The 25,364-nt window shown below is 38.5% G+C and overlaps 1 protein-coding gene across 3 annotated transcripts in view; it reads right to left on the bottom strand.

Moving 5' to 3' along the window:
• Positions 1 to 25,364, bottom strand: part of LOC131429885 (fez family zinc finger protein 1) — a 136,646-nt gene that overhangs the window by 50,185 nt on the left and 61,097 nt on the right. Inside the window, exons 3-7 of one of the 3 annotated variants that reach the window (XM_058594324.1) lie at positions 20,618 to 20,990; positions 20,443 to 20,559; positions 20,196 to 20,377; positions 20,027 to 20,123; positions 19,761 to 19,942 (exon numbers count right to left, since the gene is read on the bottom strand). In XM_058594324.1, the coding sequence (XP_058450307.1) occupies positions 19,761 to 19,942; positions 20,027 to 20,123; positions 20,196 to 20,377; positions 20,443 to 20,559; positions 20,618 to 20,990 (951 nt within the window). Of the gene's footprint in view, positions 1 to 19,760; positions 19,943 to 20,026; positions 20,124 to 20,195; positions 20,378 to 20,442; positions 20,563 to 20,617; positions 20,991 to 25,364 lie in introns of all 3 variants that reach the window. The other 2 variants (XM_058594325.1, XM_058594323.1) reach the window with 2 other exon arrangements.

Genomic DNA, 25,364 nt, shown 5'->3' on the forward strand with positions numbered 1-25,364 from the left:
TCCAAATTCTCAGCTCTCGGCTAATATTAAGTACAGTTTCTTCTAACAAAATAAATTCTGACAAAATGTGCAGCATTGAAAGAAAAAACATTTCCTCAGTTACTCTGTTACCTGAACAATATTTTATTGGGAACTTTATGAATACTTGGAAAGGATGTGGTTGTACATGGGGCTGATCAACGATCAGGACGTTTTGTTTTTTTTTTATTTTGTGATAAGTTCATCTTCTAACTGTGTTGAAAATATCTTACGGGAAATATTTTCACCTATCGCTTTTCTGATCAGAACCTATGCGTTTATGCCGACTAAATCGACGAAGTTGTCTAATACATGCAAATTTATAGTATTTACATTTCACACTATACTTCCTCTCCATATGTTATGGCTTCTGGAAGGCATTAATAATTTTTTTTCTACTGTTATACTGAAATCACCATTCTAACATTTCTGAATCTAGGATGAGCTGAAGAAAAATGATATCACTGAATTATTTGTAAAAATTTCATACGAAAAAACAATAATTTATTACAGAGAAATTATTGAACTTAGTGAATTATATTCAGTTGAAAATTAAAAGATGTCTTCTAACACCTCCAGGTATAAATAGTGTTTTCGGATCTGCAACTTCTAATTTATTCATTCAAGATGATTCACAATTATTTTACTGATTGTACACTTCAGGTAAGTAGTCAGAATTGTAAATCTGACTCGCTACCTATACGAGTAGGTTTTCCTCTCAGTTCAAACATGATCAATTTTTTTTCATATCTGAATTCTCAAATATTTCTTTTATATCTGAATTACAAGTCTTTACGTCACGAATAAAAGTTCTCAAATAAAATAGCAAAAATAATTATATCACAATGAACATTTCGGAATTTAGTTCGTACTTCATTTTTTTTCTGACGTAATATAAAAATGTTACTTTAAAAAAGAATATAGAAAGAACCCAGTTGAAGTGAAACAAAAAACTCGTCGGTCAATAAGTTTCCGGTCTGACAGATAGATGGCATCACTAATTGAATTCCGTCTAGCATTCAATACTGCAAGCCTTCAGGTATCATCTGTTCTAAACTTATATTGCGAGCCTCAATAAAAGAACTGCATTCAGTTTCAAAAACGAGTTCCAGAATCGATGCATCAAATTTAAATTCTAAATTCTAGAAATAAATACTGAAACTGTATTTGAAAAATTAATTATGAAACAGAATTCATGAATTAAACTCTGGTTCAGAGGTCAGTTTTAAAATTCAGGTTCGGAGCTCAGATCGTACATTTAGTTCCAGAATCTAGATCTAAAATTCATATCCTGAATTTAATTCATCAATTCTGAAATTGAAATCCTTGATCGGAATTCTGGATTCGAGTCCCGAATATAAATTATGGAACTAAACTCAGTTCCGGAATATAGTCAAGAAGCTAGTTCCAAAGTCCAGAATTATTCTTCTATAAACAGAAATTCTAGTTTTGGTTCTTTTGAAGAAGTTTCTCACTTTTGTGCGAATGCCTCTGCCATATGATCGAATATCAAATGATTAATTTATGAACAAAGGTTCAACCTAGCCATGCGTTATGCTGTACCATGCTAGTCATTTTACTGTATTACCTGAAGAAAATGCCGCTTGAAATAAAATTGATCTTCAAACGTCTTTTCTGGTTTAGTACGAATAAGTGGCTCAGACGCACTAATATGGAAACACTAGATGTAATAACGCATTATTGCATTATTGAAAAAACCTCGACAAACAATTATGCAGCCTCTACGCAATATAAGTTTTATAATGTTTAGCTGTCAATATTTAATATGTTCTGTTTTAGAAAAAATCATTAGTTAGGAAGTTAGAAAAATGCTCAGAAAATTGAACATTTTTACAAGTCTTATTCTTAGCTGTTTTTAAATTTCATTACAGTATAAATATTTAAATTTAGTCAAAAATCTTGAAATTCACTTTCTCCTGGTCGAACATGTTCCCCAATCGGTCGACAGACCGACCGAAAGCAAAAAAGTAAACATATCTATATGCACAAACCACAGCCCCGGGCGCAAAGAATAAACAAAATTTGTCAACCTCTCTGCAAAAGCAAGAACAAATCCTCCGGACCGATATCGAAACGACCTGACCAAAAACTAACATTTCAAACAACAAGCAGCATAGGTCGGCAGACTTTTCGTGTTTCTTCTTTGCTCTCCCTCGGCACCTTGGCAAAGGGGCCAAACGTCCTGATCATTTACATCGTCTAATCCCATTCATAGCCAAAGATCTGTGAAAATCCATTGTACTGTTTTGGGCTACACAAATAGATTGTGGTGCCATTCGAACCTTTGAGGAAATCCCTTTCTTTCTCCCCTGCGGTCGCAGTGTTCCTAATCCCAATTTGAGGTTTGTTGACGTTCCGTTGTGAATGCGGTGCAGTCGTCTTTTGTTATGCGACAATTTTCCTATTTTGGTTAAACCCTTTTCCGCCGGTCTCGGCCTCGCCCGGCTTGGCCGAGTCAACCGACGACATCGACAGCCGTGAGAAACCTGAGCACATGCCAACTTCAACCACTGTCAGACGACCAGCTCCCACCCCGACGCGAAATAGTACACATCCAAAAATCCGGCAGGCATAAGAAAATAGAATATTGATTTTTCATTTAGGGCCATAGGAAAATGGAAGCTGTCTCGAAGCGGAATCCCACCTCGAGCCAAATCCCAAAACCGTCTCGGGTCTGGGTCGGACAGAAATCATACCGGAAGCAAACCGCTTCGGAAAATGGATGGAAATTTATTCCAACTCAAGACAGGAGAGAATCAAGTGGAGAGATAAAAAAAATCATTTCCAACCAAATTGCTTCGCTTATGTACGGCATTCGCACGGCTTTCGAGTTTTTCCGTTCAATCTTTGCCGCGCTATTATTCGCAACTTATGGCCGAGAAGTGGGTAACCAAAACCGTAACCAGGACCAAAGCCCGAAATGAAGAGGAAACAATCACTCCCCGCAAATTTTAACCGCGATTTTATTCTTCATAATTTCATAACGAGCCGGCGCGGAGCAAACTTCCCGAGTCCCGTGCCGGTGGCCGGGAATGGCGTATGAAATGAGGGAAAAATGGAGCCCATCGAGATAAATTTAAATTTCAATTATCATTAAACTTTTTTAGAGTTTCATAAAAAAAGATTTTTTTTTTGTTGCGTCCCATTTTGCGGCATTGGATGGTTCTTCTCTTTGGGTGATGAACTCGAGATTTCACGATGTGATGGGGAGTTGTTTCCGGTGTGATAGAATGGTTATTAGGAAAGTGATGAACTTGTCCAACTAATACTAACGTTCATTTCACCATTTTCGGCAAGGACATTTTTTAGTATTGCTTCGATTTAGACTATTCAATATCTCCCCCAAACTTCACCCTGAAAGCTATAATAAATTCCTTTCCAGTCACTTGACCTTTGACACCAAACCCGTAAAACCCTCATCAGTTGATCACCGCGTAAGTGAAAATCACCGCTTCCGAATGCCCGACTGCCTGTCGACTCACAGGATAATGCCATATGTCATACTTGAAATCGGAAGCCACAATTATCTCTAATCTGCCGAGTAAAAGCTGAACGCACGATCCACGCCTTGCATAATTGCTATTTTGGTTCATCTGGTCCTTCTATTCACGACAGGCGTAACCATAACAGATACACGCACAGGAACGGCCCCTTTCTCGGCGAAGTAGAAAATAACGTACCATTCGTAGTCTATTGGAAAATAATAATTATAAATTGCGCATACCATTATAGACAGTCAGGCAACCAGGCAGACAGTCAACCCCACTTAACCACCCGCAGCGCGTCTCCGGGATAGAGGACGACTCATGTTGCCGGAAAAAAGACCCATCCGATGCCGTTGGAAGTTAAAGCGAAGTGTGCGCCTCACTCGAGCTCCGAAGGCCGTAATAAAATAAGTAGATTAAATAAAATTACCGGACTGACAAATGGTTATCATCTGGCACAATCTGGGCTTGAACTTGGTCCTTCGGGGAGAACTGAAGAGCGAATGAGCCACTCACACCTACACATACATACCTACAGAGTGATAAGAATTTCGGTTTGATGTGTGAAATGTGTTAATAGCCGCTGCGGAACCAGACTGGCCGTCCGGTGGGGTGATACGTCAGTTCATATCATTGTTTCAGTTTCCTTTAACGGTTACGTAGCACTTCTGGCAGGAATAGATGACTACATATATAGCTTTGCTGAAACGTCAATACGGACTGGGGCTCCGTAAGTCTGCGGGGAATTACGTGTGCGTGTTTCGTTGGGAATCATGATTCAGGCTTGGTTCAGCAGATTGGCAACACGTATTTAGAATGGGGATAACATCCGTTGTGATGCATGGGCAGTTTTTTTTGTTTTCATGAAATAGAAAGTGAGAATATACGATAAGCGAAATTCCGAAAACCCCTTGCTTTCATTTTTACTATTAATTCATCGAATCGTGGACGGAAACGTGTTCCGTCTACTGTAGATTTTCTCGGTATCAAACCATTATGAAAGACAATGTTCCCTGGTAAACAAAAACCTGTTTTAATCCACCTGGTGGTATAACAAAGCTATGCCAGCACCTGAATGAATGATCTTTCTTTTGCTCGGTAGGTTCCGTCAAGAGCCCCCTGAGACCGTGGGCCCGGTAGTAGGTCCCCTAATGCCCCTCTGTGAAAAAAGACCCTAAGCCTTTCTCATAATCGCACGTATGAAAGATTGATGCAAATTGATTTTCAGAATTTTAGATATTTGAACTATTTGCCGTTTCGGAATACCCAAGTAAATTTGAATGGCCATGAGCTAGTACGAACAATTCGTTTTATCAGTTTCTTTGCGTGTTTTTAATAAAGACACTCTTCAACCTGTTATTCTAGAACCAGGAGTCAGATCTGGATAAAAACAAAATATAAAAAGCCATATTCCCCTTCGTTTGAGGCTAAGTTTGTGAAAATCGGTTTAGATTTCCCTGCGAGAAATCTAATTACGTTCCGTTCCGTTTTCAGAGTATTGACCAAAATGTCCGATGATTAAAAACTGATTTGTTTGGCCTTTACCTGACAATATCTGTATAATAGAACAATTTTTAGCACAGTTTCATGATTTGTTTGAACCTTCATCTTATATTCCTAGAACCGGAAATCGGATGATATCGTATGACCTATTAGTTAAAAAAATTGAGTGTACTCTTTCAACTTTTCAGCATATTTCAACTGGTTTCTCCGGGACCGGAAGTCAGATCTGGATATCATTCAATAGTAGGTTATGAAATTATGCAACCATCTATTTGAATCTAAGCTTATGAATATTGGTCCAGTGGTCTCAAAACAAAAACAAATAAAAAACCGTGTGTACTTTTCCAAATTTCATTGCGCATTTCATCTCGTTACTCCGGAATCAGAAATCGGATCTAAACATAATTCAATAGCCATCAGGTCTGTATATTTTGTCAAAGCGTATCGGTCCGATTATTGGGTCGACTATCGGCTCGATCGTAGTGCTGCGATCGGGAGATTCTGCACCATTTACATCAACCGCGTCAACCTAAAGGCTTTACATACGTTTATATTAAGTATCGCTAGCGCAAAAGTGTGAAGAGATACCAACTCGTGTTTTGGTTCCGATTATAGAGGTTTAACCTTAAGGTCATTCGTCTCTTCAGGCCACAAAAACTCCGGCCTTTATGTGCAGGGTTGGGAATGTAGGCCAGGTGAGTTGCATGAAAGGTTTTTTGACTAACGCTTCACGCTATATCCGTTTCCAGAAGTTCATGCTCCTTGCTTTGTTATCTCTTCACTCTTTTGCACTAGCGATACAGATTATATTGAAGAGAATCCTAGTTTTTGTGAAACGCTCGCACTTTGGACTTGACATTCTTCATTAAATTCTGCACAGTTACTTTTATGAATTTCCTGGTGGCAGCTGTCCAGTTTTTTTTAACTCCTGCATGTTTTGGGACACTGTACCTTCCTTCCGAAAGTGCCGCTTGACAATTGCCCAATAGCTTTCAATTGGCCGAAGATCAGGGGAGTTCGGTGGGTTGATGTCTTTTTCCACGAATTGTACATTATTTTTTGACAACCACTGTAGAACGGAGTGGCCTGAAGCCAAATGCGGCCAGAAGAGAGGAAGAGCTTTATGCTTTCTGTACAGTGGCAGCATTCTCTTCTTCAAACATTCTTCCTCGTACACTTTGGCGTTAATTGCGCCCTTCGTGAAGGAAATCGACGACCGCAAACCTCAGGGACAAATTGCTTGCCAATCCAACACTTTCTGCAAAACTTTTCCATCGCCACCGTGGTGTCAGCGTCATCTAGGTCCTGGTACACCGATTTCGTATAATATTGCGGTCCGGGCAGCGCTCGAGAGTCTTCCTTGGCGTAGGTTTCGTCGTCGATCAGGATGCATCCGTCTTTATTCTGTAGAATCCGGTTATACAGTTTTCGCGCTCTTGTTTTGGCCTGAACTTGCTGTACCAGGGACTTTTTCGGCACCTTCTGTTTCTTGTACGTTTTCAGGGAGTTCCGAACTTTGATCCGTTGAATTATCCCGATGCTGGTGTTGAACTGCTTGGCCAAATCACGCGTCGACGCCGATGGGTTTTTCCTGATGTAGTCAACCACTTTGAGCTGGCTGGGACCCGTTTTCCTACCGGATCGGGGCAAATCCTTCATGGAAAGGCTCTTACCGAACTTCTCGACAATATTTTTGACACTGGTGTGGTGCACTTTCACCCCTTTTACAATTTCGTTGTATGTGAAACCACTTTCTGAGCAACAAGTGTGCAGAATTTTCTTTCGCGTTTCCGGATCAATTCGACGCATCATTGAAACGATAAACCGTACCGAAACCAATCGATTGCGCAGTTGTTTTTGACATGTGAACAAACATGTCACAGCAAAACACGCTGCAAACAATTAAGCCATTTCAGAGTAATAACTGTTTGAATGTTGCCAACTACTTATCGATACACTCCTTAGAAGAATTTTCATTTATAGCTACCTTTATCAACATCTGTGAAGCGGTCTATGAGAGAATCGAGTGCACTTGTTTTTTTTTTTCGCATTTCATCCCATTACTTCGAAACTGGAAGTCGGATTCAGATAAAATTCAATAGCGGGTAATGGTCCAAGATTAGCTTTCATTTGTATGGAAATTGCTTTAGAGTTCTTTGATAAAATCGAGCGTACTTATTTTTTTTCTCATTTTCAACATAATTTACTCCGTTACTCCGAAAACTTTCGTTTGAATCTAAATTTGCCGAAATCTGTCTAGTAAAGTGAATGCTCAAATGCGTTACATTCATACATACAAAAACACACACACCTCCATTTGCGGGTCTCGACAAACTGAATCGAATGATGTGAAACCAAAATCATGCAAAGTCGATTTTTACAGTGATTGCAAATTCTTTCTTTGTGAGAAAAGATATACTAACAAAAAACAGATCAGATCTGCTTGAAGCAACCGTGTGATAGATCTTTTAATATTTTGCGCTAGAGTTTTCACGAAGCTTAAACTGTAAAAACTGTAGATTGGAGTTCTTGCGATTTTTCTGTATGGAGGTTAAATTATAATCACTTTAAATATAAAACTAATAAACAGCGGAACCTTTTATAGATTGAATTACATGAATTTTTTTACGGTTGTTTTTTTTTATTTTCGCCTTTCACTCTAAAGCTATGGTTTTTATTTCCATCAATATTCGGCGAGACAATCACTTTGTGATAGAATACATTTAATATTCTTTAATATAAAGGAAAACTTGAAGGAAGCGTACTAACTTTATTCGCTTTCACGTCAATATGACATTACGACACTGCCACAAGCAAAGTCTTGGCATTACATTCCTTCGCAGCCGATTCATATAGCGTACAGAATCATTGCATGGCTAGTACTATGGATCCTACTAACGCTAAGAATCCTTCCAGGTCGGGGCTCGAACATACGACAACTGGCTTGTAAGACCAGCGTCCTATGATTGAATCGCCAACCCGGGACGAGAATAATGGTCTGTGCGTGTCTGTGTATATGTATGTGTATTTGTATCAAAAATAAGCTCTCGATTTTCTACAAGATGGCTGAGCTAATTTAGATTTAAATGTTCCGTACACACTTAATTTCGTTCGGTAATTCTTGCCTCTTTTGACGAGTTTTGAACAGCCGAACTACCGAATATTTCCATTCTACTGATATATCAGCACAAATGAACATTTGTTGACAGCAGTACCTCAAGGTACCGCAGTGATAAAACGTGAATTTTACCGATAAAATCACCTACCGAGATTTGAACAGCTGAGGTCGGTAATCCAATTTAAGTGTGTAATCCCATAGCCTGCTATTGCATTTTATCTAGATCAAACTTCCGGATTAACGGTAAAATGTGCACAACAATTTAAATTAAATGTGCGCTCGATTTTCTCAGAGACAACTTTATCGCTTTTCGCATGGACTTTGGCTCTATTGTCCCACAGTCTTCTATTGAATTATATTTGGTTCCGACTTCCGGGTCTCGAGTAACGGAATGAAATGTGCTAAATTATCCTTTCAACGAGCCGTGCATTTCTTGAATTGTCTAGTAAGTTGATGTCCAATAAACGTATATACCAGATCTCAGTTCTCAGTACCGAAAGTACCATGATCATAAACTCTGAAAAAGGAACTCACTTCAATTTATAACAGAAGGCTAAACGGATTTTTAAAACCTTGAACTCAAATGAGAGGTCCTTTCCCACCTTCAAAAGAATTCTTAAAAAAGCATGCATTGTTCAATTCTCCATTATTACCAAAAAATCCAAGCGATGACTTCGAAACTCTATGTCAATCCATAGATATAATTTTTGGCTATAAATGCCAAATAAGTTCTCAACAAAAAGAAATGATTATTTAGCACAGACATTTTTTCAGGATATTTATAGTTTATGTTTTAGAACAGTGGCCCCCAACTTTTTTGTATACTCGTTAAAAATTAATTTTGTGTGCTGAAAATGTATTTACACTGTGTTTCGAAAATTACATAGCAACAACGGAAAATGGCACATAACCCAAGTTACAATTCGAATCCCTTATGGTTCTGATTATAATTTATGAGAGTTTTGTTATTGATTCTTAAATCACTACCAGTTTTGTGACAACTTTAATTGAGGCCTCTTTTGACTAGTAGTTACTGAAGCTTTTATAAAACTTTTCACCCAAACTAACAACTGAGCTAAAAATAAAACAACTTGTACTAGAATAAAACCATGCATACATCCTTAATATTACTTTCAATCGTTCTCTTTAAAATAATATTTGTTAGTTCAACTTTTTCATAAATCTAGTTTAGTGTGTAATCGTGTTTATTGAATGACAGTTTCACTCAGAGTAAATTTGATGGGCTATTTGATTTATTACTTCCTAGGTTAAGTGTAATTTGTATGAGGGAAATTTCATGGCCGCCATTTTGAAGTTCTACCTTAGCGTTTATTGACATCAAACAAACTTCTTTATTTAATGTCAATAAATTTATGATTCATCTTCATAACGTATGATTGTATACTTCATTTTCAGAACGTATGCACAAGTTTTGAATGCTACGAAACAGATTAATACAAAAATGACGATGAATCGCAAAAATAATTTTTCTAAATCATGGAGACATTTGCAAAAACTATATTTATAGTTCTTATTTTTATCTATACATTCACTCTAAAAATAGAAGGGCATGAAGGTTTTGTTCTCAGTAGTTGAAATCTAAGATTTTGTAACTGATTGCATTCAAAGATTAAGTGACATGACACATACATGACTGTTAAGAAGAATATTATCAAAATGACACTTTCTATATTGAGAAATTCATTCCACCCGAATAAAGTTAATGTTGATCGTAGTGCTGGTTACAAAATTTTCTTGAATTTTGAATAATTTCGAGGAAGATATAACTCAGGTTTATGCTGATTCTTTCCTTTGCTTGATGAACCTTATGAAGCATGGTCCACTTGGTAGGAATATGCTCGTATAGTGGTTTTCAGTAATCGTTCGTGGAGTTTGAAGTTATAATGCAAGATTTATGATATGGCATTGAAGGCAGCTTCCAGTATTTATGAAAATTGAATACGTTACTTGGGACGATTGAAAAAATGACAACATGATCATCAACAATTGCTCACAGAAAAAAAGTTGGAAATAGCTGTTTTGGAATACTTCATTTGTAATCAGCAACACTTAATTTCTATTACTACTGTGGGAAAAAAGTAGTAAGACTTTTGAATTATATTTCGCGCGAAAACCTTATTATTCAACAAAAAAGTTCCATTCAATTTTGTGTGCGGAATCAAATTTTTGGTGCCATTCAGAATGTTGCAAAAGGCCTTCGTGTATGATTGTATATCGCAAGCAAGTATTTTTGATTGGTACAAGTTGTTGAAGGAGGGTCGAGAACGCGTTGACGACGAACCACGTCAAAGCAAGTCAAAAATCAAAGTAATGTTGACAGTTTTCTTTGATTATTGAGGTGTGGTGCACTCCGAATTTCTTTCGACCGGTCAAACTGTCAACAAGGAATACTATTTGAGTGTTATGCGTCATTTGCGCGAAGCTATTTGTAACAAGAAGCTGAAATAATGCTTGCTTCAAATAGAATTTAGAACAAAGTTAAATGCCTGTATTTCAGTTATTTATTATTGAATTCAAGATCTTTTTCTATACAAATGTAGCATTTTCTTCATACTTTTAAGAAAAAAATACGGATAAAATTATTCGTCACGGTTTCGAAGGAATTCTCGAATTTTTCCTGTAAAACGGCTCATTAGGCAGCGCACACCTTCTTCGTAAATCTTTTTAGCTATCTTATTCAACCAGATCGCCATCTGATTGATGCCTTTGACAACCTTTCCCTTTGGCTTGACTCTCCTCTTCATGATTGCCCAGTCATTTGCGCGAAGCTATTCGTAAAAAGAAGCTGAAATTATGGGCCGACAACTCTCGTTTTTTGCACCACGATATGGCACCGTCGCATTCTGCATTGATTCATCGTGATTTTTTCTCCAAAAATTCAACCAATATAGTTCCGTAACCACCGTATTCGCCTGATTTAGCTCGGTGTGACTTCTGGCTATTCTGCAAACTCATACTACTCCGGGGAAACCGTTTTGAATAAACTGAAGATATCAAACGTGAATCGCTCATTCCTCCGAATGATAAAACACAACACATCTAAAACTTATTATTACCACTAGTACTGTTAAAAACATTGAATATCCGGTATTATTTCTATTCGTTACAAGTTACAAAAAAAAGGCGAATGAAAAATACAGATCCATCAAATAAGTATACCCAAGAAGCAGAGATCGAATCTGCAATTTTCTCCGTATAAAGGTCGATGACGGCGTAGAGTTGCAAATATTACTTATAAAATCAGAAATCAAAATCAAATAGAGCTTAATCGAATATAGGCAGAGCCAGGGTTACCAGATGTACGGATTTTTCAGTATTCTACTGATTTTCAAGTACATTGGTAAAATTCACTGTATTTTATACGGATTTTGCAAAAAGTACTGATTTCATACATATTTTTTAGAAAGTCTGTTTTCCTATAACATAATGATAGAAGAGCGTGATAAATCGGTTGGACAATCGGGGTGGTTCCGGCCAAAAAATTTCACTGAGTTAAATCATTGAAAACATGCGCAAGTTGAACTCAGTAGAACTAATTAACTCTTGAACTTCCAGAATGCACCCAAAGTTTGTAGTACATGTCATAATTTTGAACGATAATAACTCAGTCATTTGTTTCGAGATTGATACGGAAACATTTTACTTAAACATGAATGGCAACGTCGTTTCAGTATTTCAGTAGCGTACTATTGAAAAATTGGTTTGAATTGACCTATGCTTTCACGAGCCAATCACAGCATGCCATAATGATGTCATCCTTTAGTCACGTTTGCCACTGGCTGGCTGCGAACGAAACATGTAGCTTGTCTAATGAATGGATAACAAAACAGAAATTCATCCATTCGCTCGCTGGATAGTCACTTTTACACGGTGTATTGATGCCATTTTTTGTCTACTGCATAGCGTGCTCGCTTGAGTATATTGAATAATGATCAGCTGTTGATTCATCAATATTTTCTTCAGATTTTTCGTACCTAATTTAAAGCGTTTGTATCTCGATGATTTTTTGATGGATTAGCCACATTTAACTTGATTCGAAAGCATTACTTGAATATTGTAACTTGAAAATGAATTGATTTGTCGATGGGATCGTGCGTATGCGGGAAACTCAACTTTCGAATTTTGGATTCAGGTAAAAGTTGTGTTATAAAAATAATCATAGATACTTCTTTTTCGTGAGTAAAAACCATTCAAGCGAAGAGGTTGTGTTTCGATTGTACTGGCTCGTGAGTTAACGGCTGCTACCGAGACAATTCTAAGCTTCAGGTAGTTAAACTGCCCATAGCAAACGCAATATTCGGGGCGTTTCCCGACTGGAAAGCTAGCAACGAAGGCCATCCCGTTCATACGCACAGAGGTGTAGAGACACAGAGGTGCGAGAGCATAGAAGTGACGAGTCACAGAGGTGCCATCGCATAAAGGTGCGAAGACGAAGGGGTGCAAAGGCACAGAGGTGCTAAAGCAACCCAGTGCTGATCTACCAGGTACCAGAATTTGCACGCTGCGTAGGATCAAAAGAGACGGCATATATCGCGAGGTGCTACACTGCAAGCATCGCATTTGATCGCCACCAAGAGCAAAAGCACTGTACCTGGGGTCAGGTACAGCAAGTGCAGTGGTGTTCACAACGACGGCAGAGCAACTGAGATAGCAGTAAACGACAGAAGACTGCCAATTGGAAACAGCAAAAGACTGCCAATTGGAAATCGTTGGAAGAGCTTCACGTCGTTCTTCACGATAAAGGAACAGAGACATCAGCTACAAGGTAGATTTAATTTAATTTATTTTTTATTTCTTATATCTGAAATTTTACTAAACATAAGTTTTTATTTTGGTATTATTAATTTACAAAAAAAATTTAATGTAATGGATGATCTCATGGAAGATCATCCGAATCCGATTCCGGATACTAGTAAAAGTTTAAATACTCCGAGGGCTAAACATTATCCACAGGGTACCACTGGGCCATGGATAGTCTATCTTCGAAAAAAAGAAAAGATTTTAAACTTGATGCAAATTACAAAGGATTTGACATCACATTTCTCTGAAGTTAAAGAAATCTGTAAGGTTAATAGAGATAAAATTCGAGTTGTAGTTAACGACTTGAAACAGGCAAACGATATTGTAACCTGTAAATTATTTGCTATTGAATATCGAGTTTACATTCCATCGAAGGAGGTAGAAATTGACGGTGTTGTGACTGAAGCAAGTCTGACAGCAGATGATTTACTTAAAAATGGAGTTGGCCGTTTTAAAAACTCCATGCTTGAGGGAGTTAAGATACTCGAGTGCAAACAATTGTACTCAGCATCTATTGTCGATGGAAAAAAGTCTTATCGTCCCTCAGATTCGTTTCGCGTAACATTTGCCGGATCTGCATTGCCTAGCCATGTCTATATCGATAAAATTCGTCTTCCTGTTCGGCTTTTCGTACCGCATGTTATGAATTGCACGAACTGTAAAAAATTCGGACATACAGCTACTTACTGTAGTAATAAGTCCAAATGTATCAAATGTCAAGGGCCTCATAAGGATAATCTTTGCGATAAAGATGTTGAAAAATGTGTTTATTGTGGGGAAAGCCCTCATGATGATCTTTCAGTGTGCGCTGCATTTAAGCTGCGTAAAGACAAAATGAAGCTTTCTTTAAAAGCACGGTCTAAGCGCACATATGCAGAAATGCTCAAAACGGTCATACATGTCTCCCCTTTGGAAACCGAAAACGGTTTTTCAAATCTTGCGGAGCCAGAGGAATCTGACTCTGACGGAAATAGTGAAGATACCTCGTTTGTCACTCCTCAAGGGTCAAACCACAAAATACCAAAAAAGACACCTAAAATTATACCTTCAAAAAAAGATCCCCGTGTTAAAGCTAAAAAGCCAAATTTAAAACCAAAAACTGTGCCTCCTGGTTTGTCAAATTCACAAACCAATCCAGGAACTAGCTCAAGAAAAGACAATAATCCAGTGGGCTCCATTTCACATTCACCAACAGGATTACTGAAATTTTCGGAAATTGTAGAATGGATTTTCGCTGCATTCAATATTTCTGAACCTCTAAAGACCATCATAACAGCATTCCTTCCAATAGCTAGAACTTTTTTGAAACAGTTATCAGCTCAATGGCCAGCTCTTTCAGGTTTTGTATCATTTGATGGATAATTTATCATCCGCCGCAAATGATTCAATCACTGTCCTGCAGTGGAATTGTCGAAGCATCATGCCAAAACTTGATTCATTTAAAGTTTTGTTGCATAGTCAAAAATGTGATGTATTTGCTTTGTGCGAAACATGGCTTACATCAAACATAGCCTTAAATTTTAATGACTTTAACATTATACGTCTCGACAGAGACTCCCCGTATGGTGGAGTGCTTTTAGGAATTAAGAAATGTTATTCCTTTTATAGATTAAACATTCCTTCGACTTCTAGTATAGAAGTTGTTGCTTGTCAAATAAACATTAAAGGAAAGGACATTTGCATTGCTTCGGTATATATTCCTCCAAGAGCTCAAGTTGGACAACGACAGCTTAATGAAATTGTCGAAGCCCTTCCTGCTCCACGTTTGATTTTAGGAGATTTCAATTCGCACGGAATGATGTGGGGTTCCGTTTACAATGATAGCAGATCATCTCTAATATATAATATTTGCGACAATTTTAGCATGACGGTACTAAATATGGGTAGCATGACACGGATCCCAAGACCTCCTGCACGTCCAAGTGCATTAGATTTATCTCTTTGTTCGACTTCAATTCGACTAGATTGCACCTGGAAAGTATTTCCTGATTTACATGGTAGCGATCATTTACCAATCATCATCTCAATTAGCAGTAACAAAGGCATTGCTAATTCAGTTAATATTCCATATGATTTGACAAAAAATATTGACTGGATTAAATACCAAAGTAATATTTCAAGTGTCTTAACTTCAATGGAAGAGCTTCCCCCACTTGAAGAATATGACTTCCTCGTTTGTTCGATTCTGGAGGCCGCAGAACAAGCCCAAACCAAACGATTTCTTGGTCCATCGTCTAACAGAAGACCTCCAAATCCTTGGTGGGACAAAGAGTGCTCAGATGCTAAACACGCGAAACAAAATGCTTTCAAGACGTTTTTAAAACAAGGAGGAGGAACTCCTCAGAATTTTGAAAAATTCTTGGTTTTAGAAACCAAGTACAAGAACATACTTCGGGTTAAGAAATGCAGCTATTGGAGACATTTTGTGGAAGGTTTGTCAAGAGAAACCTCAATGAGCACTCTTTGGAATACGGCCAGACGAATGAGGAATCGTAACGTAGGAAATGAGAGTGAGGAGTACTCGAATCGATGGATATTTGATTTTGCGAGGAAAGTTTGTCCAGATTCCGTTCCTACGCATAGCATTGTTAGGGAGTCTTCTTCAAATGATGATTCCATTGACAGCCCCTTTTCAATGATGGAATTTTCCATAGCACTCATGTCTTGTAACAATAACGCTCCTGGATTGGACAGAATTAAATTCAACTTGGTGAAGAATCTGCCCGACCTCGCAAAAAGACGTTTGTTGGAATTGTTCAACAAGTTTCTTGAGCAAAATATTGTTCCACCTGACTGGAGACAAGTGAAAGTTATCGCCATTCAAAAGCCGGGGAAACCAGCTTCCAATCACAACTCATATAGACCCATTGCGATGTTGTCCTGCATCAGAAAATTGTTCGAAAAAATTATTCTACGACGTCTCGACACTTGGGTCGAGACGAACGGTTTGTTGTCAGATACTCAGTTTGGCTTCCGTAGAAATAAAGGGACGAATGATTGCCTTGCATTACTTTCGTCTGACATCCAAATTGCCTTCGCTCAAAAGCAACAAATGGCATCTGTATTTTTAGACATTAAAGGAGCATTTGATTCAGTTTCCATTGATGTTCTTTCAGACAAGCTCCACCAACATGGACTCCCAGCGGTTATAAATAATTATTTGCACAACCTTTTGTCAGAGAAACGCATGCATTTTTCACATGGCGATTTGGCAACAATCAGAATTAGCTACATGGGTCTCCCGCAAGGCTCATGCCTCAGTCCGCTCCTCTATAATTTTTACGTGAATGACATTGACAGCTGTCTAGTAACCCCATGTACACTAAGACAATTGGCAGATGATGGCGTGGTTTCAGTTACTGGATCCAAAGCTATTGATCTGCAAAAACCATTGCAAGATACCTTAGATAAATTGTCCGTTTGGGCTGTTCATCTTGGTATCGAATTCTCTGCGGAGAAAACAGAGCTGGTCGTCTTTTCAAAAAAGCATGATCCCGCGCAACTTCAGCTTCATATGATGGGAAGAATAATCGAACAGGTTTTGACTTTCAAATACCTCGGGGTGTGGTTTGATTCCAAATGCACGTGGGGAGGACACATTAGGTATCTGATAACGAAATGCCAACAAAGAGTAAATTTTCTTCGAACAATAACAGGGTCTTGGTGGGGTGCTCATCCGCAAGATCTAATAAAATTGTATCAGACAACGATACTTTCAGTGATGGAATATGGATGCGTTTGTTTTCGTTCCGCTGCAAATTCTCATATTATCAAACTTGAGCGAATTCAGTACCGTTGTTTGCGAATTGCTTTAGGCTGCATGCATTCGACACATACAATGAGTCTTGAAGTTCTGGCGGGAGTTCTTCCATTAAAAGATCGATTTTGGGAGCTTTCATCACGCCTGCTAATAAGATGTGATGTGCTGAATCCCATGGTAATTAATAATTTCGAACGACTAGTCGAGCTTCGATCTCAAACAAAATTCATGACAGTATATTTTAACCATATGTCACAGGAAATCAACCCTTCAAGATATATTCCTATCCGTGTCAGCCTCCTAAATGTACCTGACTCAACTTTATTTTTCGACACATCCATGCAGCGCGAAGTGCGTGGAATCCCGGACCACCTACGCTCTATGGAAATCCCAAAAATATTTTCAAGTAAGTTCAGGCATATTAACTCTGAGAAAATGTTTTACACGGACGGATCGCGAATGGAAGAAGCGACAGGGTTTGGTATGTTCAACAATAATGTTTCGGCCTCATTCAAGCTTCAAGAACCTGCATCTGTTTATATAGCAGAGTTAGCAGCAGTTCATTATAGCTTGAATGTAATCGTCACATTATCTCCAAACCATTATTTCCTCTTCACAGATAGTCTGAGTGCAATTGAAGCCATTCGCTCAAACGCTGCTGGCAAAAATGAACCGTTTTTCTTGGGTAAAATAAAACAGTGTCTGAACGACATATTGAATAATAATTATCTAATCACAATAGTTTGGGTTCCGGCTCATTGCTCCATTCCAGGCAATGAAAGAGCCGATATTTTAGCCAAACGTGGTGCTATTGAGGGTGAAATTTATGAGAGACCGATTGCTTTCAACGAATTCTATAGCGCGTCTCGCCAAAGAACACTTGCCAGCTGGCAAGCTTCTTGGGATAAAGATGATCTGGGTCGGTGGATGCACTCAATTATTCCTAAAATATCGACAAAGGCATGGTTCAGGGGACTGGATGTGAGTAGAGATTTCATTCGTGTGATGTCCAGACTCATGTCCAATCACTACACGTTAGATGCACATCTCCTTCGAATTGGACTTTCCGAGACTAATCATTGTGCTTGCGGCGAAGGTTACCGCGATATTGACCATGTTGTTTGGACATGCGTGGAGTTTCGTGATGTCAGATCTCAACTAATAAATTCCTTGCGTACCCAAGGTAGACTATCCAATGTCCCAGTTCGCGACATTCTTGCTTGTCGTGACCTTCCATACATGAAACTTCTTTATCATTTCATTAAATCCATTGGAGTTCCAATTTAAATTTTATTTTATGTTAAACTGTTTTCTCTTCCATGAGTTCAACCAATAGCCAACTATAGGATATTGAATATAAGTGGTGAACTGATACAAACAATCCTGAAATAGTTATAAGATCATGTACAAAATAAATGTATTTTATTTAATGTAATTAAAATAGCAACTCGCTTGATAAAAACAGTGTTTAGATTAACTAATGAGTACCAACATACTAATATGATATTCGAAATGTATTAGGTTTAAACTACTATGTATTGTGGATGCCACGGCGAAGAAAAACTTATGTATATTGCCTATGAAATAAACGTATTTATGAAAAAAAAAAAAAAAACTTCTTTTTCGTAAAAATGAACAATTGGCGATGATATATAAAGTAACTGAAAGCTCTAACTTCCTAAAATTAGCTGTAGTTCAATATCATTTAGTAGAAAAACCATGTCCCCTTCTATTGATATATATTTACGTAGAAAAATGTAAAATTATTAGAGGCCTAGGCGTAATTTTAGACTCAAAATTTACTTTCATGGAGCAATGAAGTCAAATAGTATGTTAGGCTTCATTAAACGTTTCAGTCATAAATTTCAGTACTCTTACACAACAAAATTATTATGTACAACTTATGTCATGCCAATTTTGGAATACTACGGCTTAGTATGGATCCCATGTACTTCCGTATACGAAGAACGCATCGAATCAATCCAAAAACAATTTCTGATGTATGTGTTTCGAAAACTAAACTGGACTACATTTCTTCTTCGATCATATGAGGCTCGTTGTATGCTCATAAACTTACAAACACTCGAAGAACGCCGCAAAGCTATACTGCTTTATTTTTTTCAACGAATTGTTTCTTAACAAGTACTGAATTAACAACTTTCACAACTAACATTTTATGCTGCTCGTAGAAGTCGTCAAATATTCTCGGAAAAAATATAAGACAAATTATGCCAAACATAATCCTGTTAATAAAATTACGCGCTTAAACAACGAAAACTTCCAAAACATTGATCTAATTATATCCAGGAAACAAATAAAAGAAAAATTGAGAACAAATCGTAGAAGTAATGAATAGTAGATAAGAAACCTCTTTTACATTTTTTTTGAAAATTTGTAAAAATGCCTTAACTGGTTGTTCCACAATTATTTGCCTATTTTTCAAATTTAAATCTGTTAATGGGAGAGTTGGAAAACCGCATTTTAATGTCATCATGATCGGTCGCGTATCGTACACAGTCCTGTAATTTTTTCGTATTAAATAAAAATTTGTTCAAAAAGCAAAAAAAAACTTCCTTACATAAATTACGCAACAATGGATATAAAAAGGATATAATAGATGTAAAATGAGTTATACGATTAATACAGATTTTTTGTTCTCGGCACTTCAACACAAGATGGAATACGGAAATTCAGTGCGCACGATCTGGCATCCCTGAGCAGAGCACATACGCAGTACACTGTTTTATCAAGTTGTTTTGAGAATAGTGTTTTTTCCACATTCCAAAGAACCCAAAGACAAAGTATTTCACACTTTGGATAAGATTTGCAGCATCCAGTCCTGCTTAATTCTGATATTTTTTGTTTTGCAAATTCACTCTGGTTTTCTACAGCTTCAAAACTTTTATTTGTTTGAAACGGTATTTTGACATGGAACTTTTCAATGTGAAGTAATTTTAATTGATTTACAATGGAGCCGTTGGAGATCCTGTCATTATGCAGTAATTACCAGAAAATAAGTAAAAGAGAAACTTACCGGTATGGATGTAGGTATGTTTTTTCATGTCGCTCTTCTGGTGAAATCGTTTCCCACAGAATCCACACGGATACGGGCGGGTGTCGCTGTGGATCAGCAAATGCGTTGATAAGGTGCTGGATCGTTTGAACGCCTTCCCGCACTGCTTGCACTCGAACACTTTCTCTACACTATGCACAGCTCTGCCGAAACGAGTGGACAATAAATAATCGAGTCAATTAAACAGGATACTGGTTACAGGGCAAGTATTTCGACACGAAGCTTACCTATGTTGACTTAAACTAATCTCGTGACCGAAGGTTTTGTTGCACAGCTCACAGGCGTACGGCCGTTTACCATTGTGGGATCTCCGCGCATGCACTTCTAGGCCATGGGGGGTAGTAAAGAGTTTGTCACATTTAATACATGTATAAACGTCTGCTAAGGATCTCATACCTGGTCGCATCAGCAGGTGATGTGGATGATGGGGATGACCAAAGTCCAGGTGGGCGACGGTTGGTCCATTCGATCCACCACCACCACCGCCACCACCACCTGCTCCACCAGCCACGGCCACTGCATTCTGAGCCATGAAATGCCGCAATCGAAGGATGTCTTCCGGTGTCGAAGGGTGATAGCTGGATAGGGAAAATCAGTGTCGTAAAAATGTGATCCTGCTTTGGCATTGGTGGGTAACACTTACTTGCTTAAGGCGGGATTCAATTGGTGACCTTGCTGCTGAAGCATGGCGAAAAACGGGAACGGGTGAAACAGTGGTCGATTCAGCAAACTTTGTTCGTAAAACTGACTATAATTTGGTCTGCTAGAAAATAGAATTGATCACGGTTCGAAGTTACGCGAAAGTCGATTACTCTTACCTCACGCACTCAAACGAGCCATTTGACAAAGGCGACTTGGATTTCGGTTCATCTTCCCGCTTCAGCAAGGCCGACACCGAGAAAGCTTCCGAATTTTTCGGAATATGCGGAATGTCCGTCGTCGGTGACATACTGCTGATCCGAGGAGGCGGTGGTGAATCCACTTCCAACTCGATCGACGAAGACCTAGATCTGGTGGAACGGTCGCGTGATCTCGACCTACTTCGGGACCGGGACCGCACACTGAGACTACTCGAGTCATACCCGTTGGAGGAGGCATTCGTCACGTGATTTTGCTGGTGGTACACATTGTTATTGTCCTCGTCCTCCGATTCGTTTTTCACCAACCGACTGATGCCGAATTTGATTTCATCTGTAATCCGGAACGAGAAAAAGAGTTTATTTATTCAACATCACACAATATTAATCACCGATTCGGTTCACGCTTGTCCGGAAAACTAACAACTGTTCAGAGTCGGGAGTCCGCCCCTGCGATTTTTGCCAAAGTAATTTTCACGGCACATTATCGCCACAATTGGGAAGGATTTCAAATGCAGATTGCTTTCCCCCTGCGAGCAGTGCTTGAAAACGAACTGACAGCAGGGCCGCAACGAATCGGTAAAATGTGACAAACTTTGCCGCTCCGATCGCCAGCCCGAGACATTGGCCCGAGCATTTGCAAAAGGGGCTTTGCTTCGTTCCCTCTCTTTCTCTATGTCAGCCTTCGGAGGACAATGTGTTCGTTTTGGTTGACGCTCTATTTACGAAAACAGATGTTCTGTTTACAGTGGATTATCGGGTTTGTTTCGATGTACTGTCGAACACCGTGAAAACGGTTGCGAAAATATGTGCCCGTCTTGTAGTTACGCGTTGGACATACTTCATCGCATCAGTTTTCGCCAACAAAAAAGTTCGTTTTTATATATGATAATATTTCTTAGTTTTTAATGAGAATTCAGAATACGGTCTTAGATACGAAACTGTCAATCCGAGCACGATCATATGACAACAGGAATGTGAATCGCCGACGATAGGACAAGATGCAAAACTCACAGTCTGAACAATATCACTACTTTTATCAGTGTCACACACCAGAGATCAATTTCACTTGTTCCCCCTGGTTGGAACAAAAGCAGCCGAAAATCATGGTACGATTAACAGGTGCACCTCAACTAAATAAATAACTATTAAAAACAACTTTCCCTCAATTCCACCGATTCATCCTCCTAATGATGACAATCGTAGGGGTGATTTGCTTTCCGCATCCCTCTTGCAATGCTATCAAGCATTGTATTGTAATTTTTCTTTCTTTCTCGTTCCAGATTGCCTCCGTTCCGTGCCAGTGGCTGCAGGATGAACTCACAACGAGTAACAAATGAGCCTGGCAATCCTGACGATACATTAACCCCCTGCGATGGTGGAAAGTGTTTCGCTGAACACAAGAAGCAAGTGGCTTTGCCAGTCTGCGGCAAACGTTTCCATATTGTCAGCGTGTGACTGATTTTTCTTTCGGGGTACCATCGATGTCGTTTTCCTCTGACAGTGCCGAGTTTAGGTAGGTTTGACAACTATTTTTCTTCATAAAATTTTCCCAACATACAAAACAGTCAATCATAACGAACGATGTAGTTAGAAAATGGAAATAAATGGGCATTTGTTTTATTTTGTTCTTCATCATGGAAAAAACACTTCATAGGATTATCTGATATCATAGGATTGATAAAAGATTTTTTACTTATTCACAAATTAAAAAATATCTTACATATCAGTCTGCCCGTATTCTATCTGCACACTGGAATACAGCCCTGATCTGTGCTGCCTATAAAACGGTAGGCCAAAAACCTGATGATGTGCTATAATTTTTATTTCCCTTCCATACACAATCCCAGGCAAGGATCTCCCTCTGTCGATGATGATGTCGCTCCTTTCCCTACGCAATTCCGCCTCGCTCGACAAGATGCGCAAAGAGGCACATGAACATAACAATAACAATAAATAAATAATGACGATAATCTAGGGGAGGTTTATTTTGATTATTTACAGTTTTTCAATTTTCCTCTTGAGCTGATGTGTCTGTGTTATCGTGGCGCTCTACCCTCATGTCTCAATTGACTTTGTTGTCCATTTTGCCATCGTCGACGATGGACTTTTTATTTCAATTCGCCTTCATCAGATGCAATTCCAATCTAATCCTATTGACAGGACCTCCTGGGAATTGGTTTGTTGCTCCACTTCACTTCACCAGCTCTTACGTTTAGTAAATTTTCATCGCTTAATTCGTTACAAATGAGATTGATTATTGAGATGAGACATTTTCAACTACAGCGTCGCACGTGGTTTTAGAGAAACGTATAACCGTGTCCTGATGAATCATACTTGCATGTAGCACAATACTTGGAACAGAACCAAGTTTAAAAAAAAATAACATGTTAGTAGACAAACGACATTCGACATATTCATTTCGTCAATCGATTTTTGCACAGTTTTTGTTCCAGTGCTGTCGCAGTCACGCCAGGGTTCAACAGTCTTTATTACGACCCAGCCAAGTTCCAATTCGAAAGTCAACATCCAAGTCAAATGCCATCCGTTCCTCGTCAATTAATTATTTATCAATTTCCGTCTGCGGCTGCTCCCATCGAACCCCCATCCGAACTTTAGCTATCCGCAAAGTGAATCAGACCAGAGGAGAAGCAACAGCCAGGAAATGGAAAAAAAAGACATAAAGACACTACACTACATAGGAACCGTTATCGTCTCGGACGGGAGGTCCCGATTGAACCCTGTGCGGTACTACGATGCAATATTCAAGGCACCGAGGCCAGATCGAATTAAGCTCTATTAGCATGGATTTGTTGTCTTATTTGGTTTGGACTGGGCTGCGATTGACATTGGTGATTGGTCCCAATCAATTCTTCGGAAAGGCTGGCTGTGAGGCTGACTGCAGATAGTAAATTTGTTGCGCCACCCACGGTGCAACGGAATCAACATCAGATATTGTATCCAAGAACTAGAAACTTTTATGAATTAAAAATATTTTTCACAGAAAAGGTACCATGATTTGTAATCATGAAATCATGAAACAAGTCTTCTCATGAAATTTCATGAACAAAATGTTTGATATCGTGAAAATGGGAGATGAGATATTGTTCACGATATCAACCATTTTGCTCATGAAATCTTGAATAATAAGGCATGATTTCATGAAAAGATGATTCCAAGAATTTAATCAGCAACGCATTTTTATCTGTGTTCTCATAAAATATAAAATACCCATCAACTTCTGTACAATCGATTTTCCGAGTGTTTTTGATGTTTCTATCCAAATTTTATTCAACTTCAACTCAGTTCCAAACGATTGTTTCCGAAGTCTTCACAATTACCCAAGATTTTTATTTGGACGAAGTTCTTGTGAATTAGATGGGTTCATATCTTTTGGAGCAAAATGGACTCCATTGGTTCGGTACCACTTCAACAGGCTTCGATCGTAGTGGCAAGATGCTAGATCCGACCAAAATAAAGTTGATCATTGATAATTCTGCATAAATGGCGTCTGCCAGATCAGAAACTTCTTTACTAATTTTGATATTTTCTTTTCCTCGAACATCCTTCGGAACAAATTTTGAATTCGTCAACGATATATACTTGCCCAGGAAATTGACGGCATCGACCAGGATGTAAATTTCGTCCTCTAACATCTGGACTGAAAAGTTCCGGGCCTAACACATAGATGGCGCCTTTTTACCTTTTTTTACCTTTTTTATATATATAAAAAATAGGTATAGAATTCGCTCAAACTTTCGAAAAATTTTCCGAGGCCCGGAGGGCCGAATGTCATATACCAATCGATTCAGCTCGACGAACTGAGCAAATGTCCGTGTGTGTCTGTATGTGTGTTGTCAACTAAGAGGACGAGATCTCAGAGATGGCTGAACCGATTTTGATCAAACTAGTCACAAATGAAAGTCTCCCTGTCACCCAGAACGCTATTGAATGGTTTTGAGATCGGATGTTTACTTTTTGAGTTATACGAAGTTTTGTGTCAAAATTAAGCTTGAAAACAAAATATGTTTCTATACTTAGATTCCACACGGTGATAGCTATCCAACAAGCCATTAATTGTTAAAATCCGTCCATTTTCAACGGAGATATCGACATTTTTGTGCAAGCGACTTTTTCCCCTATTCCAGCAGTAGAAGTTTTGAGCGCTGCATGACAAAGCAATGCTTGGGAGCAACGTGAAACACGATTTTTATACTGTTACATACAATTGTTTCCAGTACCAAAAAGACTGTGTACAGCATCCTTTTTCATGACATTTTGCCTCGGACCGATTTTAGCACGGTTCGTTTTTGGCAACATAATCGTTCGAGGTTCCTGAATTACGTTTGGATCCAACTTCTGATTGCGGAACCACAGGATGATATGTGAAACGAAATTGAAATAATGCATTTCATTTTTCTCGTAGATGGCTGAACCGATCTAAGATTCAAATGAAATCTAAGAATCATCTATGATTCAAATGAGAGGTCTTAAAATCCTATAAAACATCTTACCTTTTAGTCAGATCCGACTTCTGGTTTAGGAGGTGCAGGGTGATTAGTATAAAAATGTCCATTTCACATAAATTAATCAGGTTTATCGGGTTTGCAGATTTGGATGGTCGATTACCAAATAAATTAATTTCAGTTTAAGCGGTATTCAGTTTTCGATTCGGAAGGAACCCAAAAATTTATTTCGCACTACAATT

Source organism: Malaya genurostris, chromosome 2 (genome assembly GCF_030247185.1).
Source record: "Malaya genurostris strain Urasoe2022 chromosome 2, Malgen_1.1, whole genome shotgun sequence".
Lineage (NCBI taxonomy): Eukaryota > Metazoa > Arthropoda > Insecta > Diptera > Culicidae > Malaya > Malaya genurostris.